The following is a 14,343-nucleotide window of genomic DNA, read 5'->3' as shown; positions in this document are numbered from 1 at the left end:
CTCCACTTCATTTCCTCATCTTGACTTATACCCCCCGTTTTGCTCAAAAAGCCATCTTAGGAGTGTATTCTTATGCATTTAAGATTCATACTTATTAAAATTATGTATGTTATAGTCAAAATTAAACTGGTAATTTTAAGCAATACCTATCCCTGAAGCAATGTAAAATTATCTGTGTATCTCTTTAGACTGCATAAATTATCTATTATATGTTTGAAGAGAACAAAAAAGAAACTTTCGGACTTTAAAAATCATAACCAACAACCCATTCCTTTTCTCAGAATGGTTTCCTATGCAGTAGGTTCTTCTCTTGAGACAATTACCAGCTTACTGTGAGTTCCTCACTACACGTTCTCTGCACCAAACACAACTCTCCTCAAAGGGAACAAACATAGATCATTAAAGAGTCAAATCTGAGTGACTGTGGCCCTGGAACACAGACATTCCGTGTGCAGATAGTCTCGTGAGCATTTTGTAGTTGTGGAATGAAAGAAAGTCCTCAGTCGAGGCAGTTTTCAAGTACATTAGAGCAAACTGGCAGACGGGCTGCAGCAAAGCCGGGGAAGCTCTGTCTTCCGACAGTGTCAGGTGCTGTCTGGCAGCATTCTTAGCTTTGGGGTTGATGGCAGCTAGGAGTCTGTTAATATATCCCAAAAGGTCTTACCTGGTAGTCACAGCGGCATTAGATCAGACACAGAAGTAGGCAATAAATGGCTCTTGTGAGGCCTAAAAATAGCACGAAACCATTTGACTAAGGCCTGCAATGTCCCAGGCTGCTACAATCACAGGAGTTCTAATCAATCAACCTTGTGAATCTGTAAACACAAGTTCTGAGTTTTCCTGGGATCTTCACATCATGATGCTAGAAATGGAACCCAAGACCTTGTGTGTGTTTGGCAAGCATTATCACTGAAGTGTTCTAGCTCTGCACAATCACAGTGTAGACACCTTCCCGCAGGTGTGGGATTGTTCTGAGAACATCCTTTTACACACAAACTATCCACAGTAAATAGGAGCCCTATTTCAGTAAGGGATCCACAGGGCATTAATCCTTTGAGAAGCCAATTTGATCTTCAGCAGAGCATGCAAATTTGTAGTGTGTATATAGTTGCAGCTCATTTTCCATTAGTATTGATGGTTAGTACAGCTTCCTGAAGAAGCAGTGTATGTGCCTGGCCAATTTAACTGGCAAAAGGAAGTGCCACACGATGGTCTCGGATAGCAACTTTAATTTTTGGCAAGATGTTTTCATGGGAAATTAGACATCAGCAGAAACTGGGCCTTAGGAAGGAGTGTGTCCAGTGTCTCCTGGTGCACTTGTTAGTTGGAGAGTTGAAAGAATGCAGAACTCCTGAGTCACTGTTGGCTTTCCGTTCCACTCAGAGAGGTAGCATTTGGACTAAGGTTTGAGGGGTTCAGGCAGAGGGCAGAAAACTCCCACTGGGCAAAAGATGAAGCTGTTTCCCAGGCCTTTGGCTGGTTAAAGAAATCAAAATGAGTCCTTGATACCTGCTAGTTGCAATGCTATACAAATTGTTTTCTTGCTTTACCTGTAACAGTTACATGAAGAAACAACATAATAGGAAACTTTGAAGATCTTCAATTAGAATCAAGTGTTATGGAGCAGTACTAAAAATTATGCATTTTATTCAGGAGAAAACTAGAAGCCAGCTGGGCTGTGGTGGCAATGACTTAAATTCCAGCACCCAGGAGGCAGAGGCAGGCCAATCTCTGATTGTGAGACAAACCCGCTCTACAGAGAGAGTTCCAGGACAGCCAGGGCTACACAGAGAAACCCCGTCTCAACCCCCACCCACCCACCTCAAAAATAAAAACAGAAAGAAAGAAAAAGAAAACTGGGAGCCTATCATATGCTCCTTGGGGTTTATTACATACAAGTTTTCATGGTTTCACTTCTGATGTGGCACACTAGATATATTTTTACAACCTCTTCCTCCCTCCTTCCATCCCTCTGTCTGTCTCCCTCCCTCCCATTGTCCCTGCATCAGATGATCATATTTTAAATAAGCATACAGAGTTTATTTCTCTGGCAAAATCATCTCTCTGGTACTTAATAACCTCAGCAGATGGAAATCTCAGAGAACCCATAAGAGAGAAGGCCTTCTCAGCAGGAGGTAGTAATGCTGGCTAGGAGAGCCTGCCTCCAGGCCAGCACAGGGTTTGAGAGGAATCCACTACCTTGGTGTAAACTAGGACTCTTCTGTCTGAGGGGTTAGGGAAAATGAGGATGCTCACGAATTTTCCTGATGGATTCTCTCTATTCTCACATGTTGTTCTCATCATGCCATTCTCTCTCATGTTGTCTCTCATGCTGCTCACCTTTCATGTCTTTTTACAGCTTATATATCCCAGTTAACTTTCAGGCAAAAGGTCACATACCATTTCTCAAGTGAATATAGATAAAAAAAAAAAAAAACAAAAACAAAAACAAAAACAAAAAAAACCCCATGTCCCAGGCAAGGGAAAAGCAAATCAAACTAACCCATTACTATGTAAACATTTTGAACTAACACTTTGTAATTAGAAGTCGTAAAATCCCAATTCTTCTAGATTTCAGAGTTGCCTGGTGAGTGCTGGGTTTTGGAAAAAAGATGCTAGGGGTGTCATAGATTCTCTAGTTCAGGCTCAGGTACCATATATCTTTTAGTATCAGCTCAGCCAGCACTTTCCATGACACTTTAAATCTCAAAATGTACTTTCTGCTCTGTGTGTAACTCCTGAATATCAAGAAATACCCGTAACCCTATTTTGGGGCTGTAGGGTTAAATTATTTTCTATAGCCCTGACTAATAAGAATTATATTCACAAATTGAAGTCAGGAATTGGTGCAAGGAATTAATCATTTGCCAGCTAGGAGTAATTGGTCTATTTTGTATTTATGGCCTAGCCAGACAGTTCAGTATGTCCTTGTGAAGTAAAGATTGATCTTCTGGGAATGTTTATCTTAAAGACCATTATTAAGACCGTGGTGCACAAAAAACCTGTGACTGCAATTCTCAGCATCAAGGTGAGAGGATTTGAGCTATTCTGGCTCCCAGTAATCTTTAATTTGAGGTGTGATCAGAAGCAGTTCCTTAGGGGGTATAGGGCCTTGGCTCCCCAATTTGAGTAGCTGCCGCCTTGCTTACTGACCTTGACCTTGATGTCCTCCCTATGCTGATTCCCTGCCGGTCTCCACCCTCCTGAATGCTTAAGGGAAGTTCCTTGTTTGTGTGTCCTGTGTTTGGGCCTTAACAGCTTAAATGTAAGAAACATCAGTATCGAAATTCTGCCCTCCAGGGGTTCTCCCATTGTGCTGTAAACCTGTATTTACGGTTTCTTCCCTCCTTCACTAAATGGCATTCTGCTGACATGAATGAACCGCTGTCTTTTTGTCTCTGTCTTTGTCTCGCTGTGATGCTTGGACGTGGTGAATGGGTGGTGTTAGCGTGGGTGCTACTGCAACTGGGGGAAACTCATGGGCCCTGACCGTGTAGCATATCCTTGTATTCATTTTTATTGATCAAAATTATACATCTTAAGGAAGAATCATCTTCTTGACAATCCACAGATAAAAATGCAAGTAGATCTGCATGTTTTCAGGAGATAAACACACTATAATATAGGCAGTAGGTGACTCCCCACATCCTTATACATCATAAAGGATACCAGAGAAAAGATTGTAGCAATAACATGTGAGAGCACTCCAGAAGACATTTCAGAGTCTGTCATCTCATGTCCTTGCCTAAATAAGATTGATCCATGAGAGAGTTTCCTCCTGATGGACTGACACCTTGAACCTCAATTGCCACCTGCTACACCCCCCCCCCCCACCCACCCACCACCCACCCCCACCCGTGGCTACCGGCAAAGCAGTAACTATCATATCCCCACAAAGGCAGACAGTAGGTGTTGCTCATTCTTGGATGCCAACATATTTGACTTAGTTATGTTCTTAGTATTTGATGGCCTCTGTTTCTTCAGCTCATTTTTGAAACTCCAGTAGTTTAGTTCCAGGCTCAGACAATAAGCCAAGTGTCTAACAAATTAGAATAAGTGGAAATCAGATGTAGCTGGGTGTTGGATGCAGAAGTAAACCCACTAACAGTGAAAAGAAGCTCTGTGACTAGGTGAACATAGATGGCTGTAGAAGAGAGTAAATGCAAATAACGTAAACCCAACAGCTTCATCATTTGTAGAGGCAAGAAGATCCTAAAAGTCAAATAAATTTGTGTTACATTACAGTATAATAGTAATTGTTTCTAGCCAGAATTCTGCATTGTAAGCAAGTCAAATTGCCTCTTGTATTTGGAACACAGAGAAAAGCATGGAAAGCCATCTCCAAAACCATCCTGTGCACAATTAAGCCATTGCATACCAGACTTAAATTCCAATGACCTAGAAAATGAATTTGTGTAGAGTACTTCCTTTTCTAATTACATCAAGAGTAAGGCATAATTGTTTTGTGTATTTTGTTACTCCTATTGTGTTAGTGTCCTCTAAACCTCCAACTGTTGAGAAATCCTCCCATCTGATTCTTTTCAGTGATGCTTGTATGGGTGCTTTGTAGGAAAATATTAGTGCTTCTCTGCCTCTCTAGATCTCTGTCTGAACTCTTTTTTGTTTATTTGTTTTGTTTTGTTGAGGCAGGATTTCTCTGTGTATCTTTGACTGTCCTAGAACTCACTCTGTTGACAGGCTGGCCTTGAACTCACAGAGATCTGCCTGCCTCTGCCTCCCAAGTTCTGTGATTAAAGATGTGTGCCACCACTACCACCCAGCTGACCATTGCAAGTCTTATAAAGGAAACATTTAATTGGGTTGGTTTACAGTTTCAGAGGTTTAGTCTGTTATCATCATGGTAGGACATGACAGTGTGCAGGCAGACATGGTCCTGGAGAAGGAGCTAAGAGTTCTAGATCTTGATCCACAAACAACAGGAAGTAAACTGTGTGCTGGGTGTAACTTGAGCAGAGGAGATCTCAAAGGCCACTCCCACAGTGACACACTTCCTCCGACAAAGCCACACCTTCTAATAATGCCACTCCCTATGTGGGGCAATTTCTTTCAAACCAACACACACACACACACACACACACACACACACACACACACACACAGTCTAAATTGGACTTCCACATATGGGGCAATAATTCAGTACTTGTTTCCCCAAATCTTATCTATTTTACTTAACATAATGATCTCTAGTTTCATAATTTCATGTCTCTTTATAGCTGAATAAAATTCCTTTGTGTCTATGCACCATGTTTTCTAGATCCCTTCTTTTGATAGACAGCCAGGCAGTCCTCATGTCCTGACTGTTGTAAACAATGTATCAACAAACATAGATGTCCAGGGATCTTAGTGTCAGTTGGCTTTGGGTGAATAACCAGGCCGATACACCTGAGTCATATAGTAACTCCATTTTGAAGCTTTTAGGAATCTTCCATATTTGTTCCCATGCAGGCAAGCAAGCGTACATCCCACCAGAAGTGTACCCTCACCATTGTTTGTTATCATTTGTGTTCTTGATGGTAGGTCCCATGTTCGGGAGGAGACAGAATGTCAGAGTGCGCCCCGGCCAGCGGGGTTTCAACGAGGGTGACCCACCTGTGGGAGAGAATGAAAGGGAAGGGCGACACGAAAAGACAGACAGCAAGACAGTATTCTGATCAAGCCGCCAAACTTTATTTTCCTCCACATGGCTTGTATAGCATAAGAGGGGAAGGGGCAGGAAGGAGGGAAAGGGAAAAGGGGCATGTAGAACATGGAAGGGGTGCAAGACGTGTGAGGCAGATAGTGCAACTGCGAGATGTCGGCTAAGGTCACTGGTCAGGGGCAGTTTATTCTGTTGCTAGGCTACCTGACCCTGGAATGCTCTTTACGTTTGGTTGTCATGGCACCTGACTGTGGGATGTTCTCTTATCTTTGGAGGCCTCTGGTTACTGCTCTGGGAAGGGACTTATGACTTGTTCTTTGGTCTAGCTAGTACTTTCCATGGTTCATGTTTGGTTCCTGACATCTTGGTCCCTAACAAGAGTGGATGTAATTTACATATCCCTAATGGCTAAATATGTTGGACACTTTTCAAGTATTTGTTGATTGATTATTTTATTTTACTTGCTTTTGAGAAAAATCTGTTCAGTTCATTATTGGTTGGGTGATTTAGAGGTTTGGTATTTAATTTCTGCATTTCTTTATATATTATATTCCCCTCTGATGTAGAGTTGGCCAAGATTTTTCTCTTTACTCTGGTGACCTTTCCCTTGCTGAACAGAAGCTTTTTATGTTTCAAGCAGTCCTGATTGTCAGTTCTTGCAGTTACTTTGTGCATAGTTGGTGTCCTTTTCAGAAGTGCTCATCTGTGCTATTTGCTCCAGCAGCTCCAGAGTTGCTGGGTCTGATCCATATTGAGTTGATGGTTGTGGTTAAAGACAGTTCATTCTTCTACATGAAGAAGTCTGGTTTTCCCAACACCATTTGTTAAGTGTGTTTTTCCAATATATGTTTTTGACAGATTTGTCAAAAATTAGGTGGCTATAAATATGTGAGTTCATTTCTGTGTCCTCCATTCTATTCCATTGGACTACATGATTATTTTTGTGCCAGTATCAGATCATTTTTGTTACTATGGCACTGTAATGTCATTTGACATTAGGTATTATGATGGTTCCAGCTATTTCTGCTAACGGTTGCTTTAACTGTTTGGAAGTTTTCATGCTTTCATATGAATTTTCAGATTTTTTTCTAGCTTTATTAACAATATTATAGGAATTTTGATTGGGGTTATATTGAATTTGTAGATTGCTTTTGGTGTTCTTACCATAATAATTCTGACAATCCATGAGCATGGGGAGTCTTTTGAAGGGTTGGTGGTTTTGTTTTTTTATTTGTGTACGTGCACACACATGAATGTGGGAGCTCTTGGAGGCCAAGGGCATTGGATCCCCTAGAGCTATAGTTGTAGAAGTTTGTGAGCCTCCCTGTGCCTGGGTTCATGGAACAAAATTCATTCAGATCCTTTGTAAAAACAATATAAGCTCTTTAATCCCTGAGCCATCTCTCTAGCTTTTTAGGAAGGATATTGCAAAGAATTTGGGCAAAGCCAGGCATGGCAGCATTCATCTATAGGGAAAAGAATGATCAGTTGAGCCCAGGAGTTCAAGGGCCAGATATTAGAAGAATCCCAATAAGTGTCTCTTGGGCCCCTTCTCCACATCATTAGTTCTTAATGTTTGTCCAAGTTCTATCTGCCTTAGTATCCTGAGATCTTTTTTTTTCTAATCAGCTATCCTGTTAAAAATATCCTGAAAAAAAAATATCCCCTAGCAGAAAATAACTGATGTGTTAATTTTGTTTGTTTGTTTTTGTTGTTGTTGTTTTTGTTTGTTTGTTTGTTTGTTTTTTTAATCAGGGTTTCTCTGTGTAGCTTTGCACTTTTTCCTGGATCTCATAGACCAGGCTGGCCTGGAACTCAAAGATCTGCCTGGCTCTGCCTCCCAAGTGCTGGGATTAAAGGTGTGCGCCACCACTGCCTGGCTAATGTGTTAATTTTTTTCTCTCAAAGATCACAGCTTTGACTGTTATCCAATGCCTGAAAATACAGAAAATATATACAGAAATTGGTTTTATTGTAGTTTCTCATGAAAGGGTAGGTTTAGTGTCCATTATCCCATTGTGGCAGAAGCTAGAGCTTACTGACTTGATTTTCATTAAGATGGCTTCTTAAAGCGGAGCAGGAGCTCAGCCACTGAAGTCTAAGGCTCCCTAAAGGCTCACTCACCCAAGTGACAGAGCTCGGCTGCCAAGATGGCTTCTCGGTTTGTTTTGTTTTCTCGGATGAATATTTCTAGATGTTTGATGATTATTTCCAAAAATACTATATGGTGGGCTGGAGAGATGGCTCAGCAGTTAAGAGCACTGACTGCTCCTCCAGAGGTCCTGAGTTCAATTTCTAGCAACCACATGGTGGCTCACAACCATCTGTAATGAGATCTGGGGCCCTCTTCTGGCCTGCAGGCATACATGAAGACAGAACACTGTGTACATAGTAAATAAATAAATCTTAAAAAACATATATTATATGGTATACCTTAAGATTCAAGATTCCAGGGATTGGGGATTTAGCTCAGTGGTAGAGTGCTCGCCTAGCAAGCGCAAGGCCCTGGGTTCGATCCCCAGCTCAAAAAAAAAAAAAAAGATTCAAGATTCCAGCTCATCATATGCTAGTCTTTTAAGTTTTTGTAGAATGAAATGACTTCTGTGAAGTTCTGTTTGGAGTCCCATATTAGAAGAAAATGTAGAGAGAAGTCTGTAAATACAATGCAAGAACACATCATGACTGTTTTCAAACTTCAAAGATTTCATTTCTTTCAGAAGGTAAAACAGGCAACAGTTACCAGAGATGATGGGAATTATGATGAGAACTGATGTGATCTAAATAACATTAAAATTCATCATTTAGTGATGAATGTACAGTTTAAACACTTACATAAATTATCTGATCTTTATTTGTTTGTTTGTTTATCTATTTATTTTGAGATAGCCTCTCACTATGTATTTCTGACTGACCTGGAATTCACTATGTAGACTACTCTGGCTTTAAACTCAGAGAGATTCATCTGTCTCTACCCTAAGAGTGCTAGGGTTGAAGGCAAGCACCATCATGCCCAGCTAAATTCTTTGATTTAATCTTGTCAACAGTAATGTGAGGCAATATTTTCTGTGTGCTTTTAATATTTTGGTTTTCTGTTTGGATTTGTTGTTGTTTTGTTTTATTTTGTTTGTGAGAATGAATCTGAACTGTATAGCCAAAGCTGGTCTGAACCTCTTTGGGTAGCCCAGTGGGTCTCCAACTTGTGATCCTCCTGCCTCAGCCTCCTGAGTGCTGAGATTACAGGCATGCACCACCAAGAGATGGCATTTTTATTTGTGCCTTAAAGTAGATCTTATGGAGAAAAGTAAAATATTGACTATAGGTGGAATTCAAATTTCCAATCCAGATCATCCCAGGCCTTCCACGTGCTGTTGTATTGAAGTAAGAAATCAGAGTCACACTGGATCTGATAACAGCTAATGGTTTGTAAAAGTAAAAATCAAAAGTGTAAATGCACCTCCCAGAAAGACAATGTGTAGGGCCACCCTGATTAGAGCAGAACATTTTAAAATAATTTCAGTTGCTGTGCAACACAGTAATCGCACATAAAAGCACTTTTTAGTAAACGGCTTTCTCCCTTTGATGGAAGTCAATGAGAGAACGATTGCTGTCATGGTGACTCTGATGCTTATTTATAGTAATTTCATGATAATTTAATAAAACCTGGACTAGGGGAAATGGCATTGGAGATAGTGGGGGAAATTATCAGAACTTGATTACAAACTGAATGGAGATTTTGAGGATAAGATCAAAGACCCTGGCGTATTCTGGAAAAGATGGACCCAGACCAAAGGAAGGTTCAGGAAGATGATAAGGCCAACTCTGAGTTTCACTCATTCCTGTCCTACTGGAGTGGTCTACTGCTGTGTACATACTTAGCTCTTCTTTTTTTTTTCTTTATTGAAAACAGATTCTTTTTCATACAATATATTCTGATTACAGTTTTCTCTCCCCCAACTCCTCTCAGATCCTCCCCACTTCCCCACTCACCCAATCCATAAGCTTTCTCTCTCTTATTAGAATATAAACAAGCATCTAAAAAACTAATAAACAAACATGGGGGGAGGGTCAAAGAAAAAGCACATAAAATACATCCAGATGCTGAGAAATACACATTCACAAACACAGAAAACCCATAAAACAAAATCATAAACCATAACAAGTAAGCAAAAGATCTATAAGGTTTAAAAAAATGTCCATACAAAGCATTGTGAGACAAAAAAATAATAACTTTCAAAATACCCCAAGTTCATTTTGTGTTAGCCACCTCCTGCTGAGCAGGGGCCTGCTCTTCTTGAGTGAGGTTTGTAGTTCCCTGGAGAGAACTGATAGAGACTTAGAGTTCAGTGTCAAGACAAGAACAAGAGATTTGAAGTCTGAGCAGCTTTCATACGTGACCTTTGTACTCTTAGGCTCTCGTTCAGGATATTGAAGGTAACCTCATAAATCTTTTTATAATTTACAGAGAGAAATTCTGGATCAGCAGCAGCGAGAGCGAAATGACACGGGCTTCCATGGTGTGTGCATGTTTTGCAGTGAGGAATTCCACGGAAACAGGTTTTCCATTCTACAACTCTCTTCAATGCTTTGAGCCAATATGTCATCTCGGACATTTATTAAAGGATTTTTCTACTTGGATTGGAGCAAAACTCAACCCTACATTGAATCATAGCTCATCTTAGCCTCCATTTTGTGGTCTTCTTGGATCTTTTCTGGGTCTTCATACAGCCTTAGATTTGAGTCTGGTCTTCTAAAACTCCCAGATATATCATAACTTCTCAAAAGGCTTCATGATATCTCACTCCCCAGATTGCCTGGTGTGTTTTATCTGGTATAGCCTTTGCCACAATTGATAGTTTCCTCAAGCAGCTGCAGTATTTAAAAGAAAAACAAGTCATTGGTTATTTGGGACAAATGCTCAGGTGGTGAGATTTTGTTCTAAGTCAGCTGAGAACTTTGGGATAAGAGCGTGGGCAGCGTCTATCAGGCGGGGTTGGTGGTGACACTCTTTAGGGACATCCACTCCCATGCTGCCCCTCTAGCAGCTGTGAGGCTGCTGGTGTAAAGGTTAGAGAGGATCTGCAGAGGGAAATGGAGAAGGCTGGTGAAGACACAGCGAAGAAGCGTACAGCGAAGAAGCGTACAGCGAAGAAGCGTACAGCGAAGAAGCGTACAGCGAAGAAGCGTACAGCGAAGAAGCGTACAGCGAAGAAGCGTACAGCTCCTGCAGTAGTCCGGTCATCTTTCTTAAAGAAGTACACTTTGAATTATTATGAATTCTAGTTTGATGGAATTAAGTTGTTTTGTCCTTAATGCTGTCAGGGACGAGCCGCTGCACAGGGCTCATGCCATCTTTCCATGGGGGCCTCTCACACAGCCTTGACCTAATCCCGTTTGTCCAAACCACAGAACTGTAAAAAATGATCTTATAATGTCTGATGTGAACTAGGAAGGAAAATAAGACAGGAGAAAGAGACAGAAAACTTTGTTTCTAAAGTATACTGAGGAAAAATTGAGAAGAAAAAAATGTTTGAAATAATATTTTAAGTAAAACTTCAATTCTATCTAGAATGTTTTAATTATATAGTCATAATTATTGCATGCCCTTAAGGACCATTTAGAATATTGAAAAAATATAATAATCATGAAAACCAGAAGTTTCTCCATTGCATCTTGAAGTAAAGCTGTGTGGTTAATGATAAAATTAACATTATAAAGAAGGTAGAAGTTGAAATACTAGTTAAAATTGTTCTGCATGTAATTTCCTGGAAATGAAAGTTAATTGATGAGAAACTAATTTAAAGTAACAATTTTAGTGAATCATCTTGGCTGGTCTTAAAGAACCTCAAAATCTGGGAGATAAAGCAGATGGTGCCATATTCAGCCAGCCAGCAGAGACTCCCCTGCCCTCGCCAGCTCCCTGGTGTGGCTAGAAAAATGAGTGCAGTGCATCCTGGCCTGCCCTGGCATTCCTGTCTTAGGCATAGGTTGAATCACCCAACTTTGAATTAGCTAGTAAACCACTTAGGTACCAAAAACATACATAAGAGAATATGACTATGGGTCTGGGTTCATACAATTAGGAGGAGGCTGAAAGCTCCACAAATACACCTATTGCAATCTTGGGTTCTGAGAGAATTAATGGCAAATTTAGTCCCAACCTGAAGGCTCGGGAACCCCAAGGACCAGCAATAGTGACATCTCAGGGTCTTAAGGACAGGAGAAGATAAACAGATGTCCATCTCATTCTCAAAGTTCTTAATAGGTTATCCTGCTTGCTCTGGTGTAGTTGGAAGATTTCCTGTGTCCCACCTGGCCCATAGTTCGGGACAAATCTCTCACCCACAGTCCTGCAGCCTTTTATAAAATAATCACACAGAGGCTTAATATTATTTATAATGCTTGGCCATTAGCTCAGGCTTATTACTGACTAGCTCTTTAGTTAACTACACTTAAATTAACCCATAATTCTTATCTGGGTTTAGCCATGTGGCTTGGTACCTTTTCTCAGTTCTGCCTTGTCATCTTGCTTCCTCTGTGTCTGGCTGGTGACTCCTGTCTCTGCTCTTCCTCTTCCCAGCATTCCTTCAGTCTGCTTGCCCCACCTATACTTCCTGCCTGGCTACTGGCCAATCAGTATTTTATTAAACCAGTGTACAAAAACATTATTCAGCACTCTGGTCAGGGTTCTTGTCTTTATTTGGTATTCTTCTGTATGGACCAGTCCCTTCCAGAAACATTCTCACAAATACACCCACAAATAATGCTTTACTAGCTGCATGGCCTTTCCTTAACCAGGCAAGCTGACACATAAATTAGCCATCACGGTAAAGGAGAGCCAAGCCCTTTCTTGATAGCTCTGCCTATACCTAGTGCCCTTTCAGTGCTTGAATGTCAAGTGTGGAACCCCCAGGAACTCCTGGTCAAGTTGGGCCATTTCTAGGTAACTCAATAAAAACCAAAAGGGCATCAACCTGATCACCAGCCTAGAGCTTGGGATTACATGGAGACTGTTAGCTCCATAATAACATCTCTTCAGAATGTCTGCAGCTACTCAACCTCTCCCAGGTCCCAGGTGGACATGGAAACTTTGGGGTGATAGGAGGGTGGCAAGGCAGGAAACTCTTTGAATTTCCTGAGCCTTCATAGTAGAACTCACACTGTGTGCCCACCTTCATGCCCTCACTCTCAATATCTAGATGCCTTTCTGGCAGGCCCCAGAAAGGTACGGGAGGACTAGGCCTCTAGAGCATTCAGGGTGAACAGCAAAGGCTGAAGCCCTGGGAAGCCAACTACTAGATATGTGTCCATTTCAAAGCTTGTATGTTAGTCTAAACACCATGGGCAGATCTGACTCAGGCCTGCTACTCCTAGAAAAGACCTTAGAGTCAGATGGCATGGGGCTTGGTCCAGTGGAACCTATAAACTGGTCCTAAGAACAGTGGTATCCCAACTCCTCTGAGTCAACTCTGAGACTCCAGATGCCACTGTTCACAGTGACTTAGGATACCTCCTCTTCCTCCTCTTCCTCCTCTTCTTCCTCCTCTTCTTCTTCTTCTTCTTCTTCTTCTCCTCCTCCTCCTCCTCCTCCTCCTCCTCCTCCTCCTCCTCTCCTCCTCCTCCTCCTCCTCCTCCTCCTCCTCTCCTCCTCCTCCTCCTCCTCCTCCTCCTCCTCCTCCTCCTCCTCCTCCTCCTCCTCCTCCTTCTTCTTTTTTTAGCTGAGGATCGAACCCAGGGCCTTACACTTGCTAGGCAAGTGCTCTACCACTGAACTAAATCCCCAACCCCTTGGGATACCTCTTATCTCACACAATCCCTGAACCAGCAATTGGTTTCGGTCTCATCTCCTGATTTTTAGACCTTAGACTCGAGGACTTTAATCTGGAGAAGATGAGGGAGGACTGTGCTCCCATGAGACACTCAGTACAATTCCTAACAGTCAGGGGTCTTAGGTCCATAATTGGAGTAGTGGAAAAGCTGCTAACTTACCCACCCTTGAGCCAGCTGCCATTTCTGACTCCATCTAGGAATAGCTGGTATCTCATCCTAGAAGTCCTAGGCATGTATAGCTGTGTTTGGGCCCTTCTCCTTGGATCCTAAGGACTCTGCCCTGCCCTAGTGAGGGTGTGGTGTACAGAAAGTTTCCTGACTCAGTGCACCATTCCACTGCCACTCATCTACCCACCCCATTTCCTATAAGAAGTTCCCAGTCTCTTTCTAGCTGGAATCTTCTACAGCATGGGCTCTGCCCTGTAACCCTTGGGTAGGATGTCCTGGGAGAACTCTGAGGGTCTGACCAGCACTGTAAAGTACTCAACAAATATTTTTAGTTGAAGTTATAGGTTATGTCATTAGACAGTTAGACAACACAGCTTGTTAAACACAGATTAATAAATGCGTCTCCCCATATCATGAACAGAAAAAGTTAATCATAGAGAGATGTTTGCTTTGCTTTAAAAAAATCCAGAAGACACTTTGGAAGAATAAAGTAAGGTATATAAAATAAACTATGCATACTCTGATACTGATACATTCCCCAAAATTCTCACCTTCATTTATGATAAAGTCCTGTTTTATATAATATGCCTCTTGTTATTTAAGTTGTAGGAATTAAGATTTTCATGTGATACATATATGCCATAGAATGCTATTAACTCCTTAAAAAGTTGAATCACATTAGCAGGGAT

General features: G+C 41.4%; 1 protein-coding gene across 1 annotated transcript in view; it reads left to right on the top strand.

The window, feature by feature from the left end:
* Znf277 (zinc finger protein 277) overlaps window positions 1–14,343 on the top strand; it is a 126,074-nt gene that overhangs the window by 95,642 nt on the left and 16,089 nt on the right. The window contains exon 5 of the mRNA XM_036206409.1: window positions 10,122–10,213. Within this exon, the coding sequence (XP_036062302.1) occupies window positions 10,122–10,213 (92 nt within the window). The remainder of the gene's footprint in view (window positions 1–10,121; window positions 10,214–14,343) is intronic.

This window comes from Onychomys torridus, chromosome 14, assembly GCF_903995425.1.
Source record: "Onychomys torridus chromosome 14, mOncTor1.1, whole genome shotgun sequence".
NCBI lineage: Eukaryota > Metazoa > Chordata > Mammalia > Rodentia > Cricetidae > Onychomys > Onychomys torridus.
This window is presented reverse-complemented; position numbering and strand designations above follow the sequence as displayed.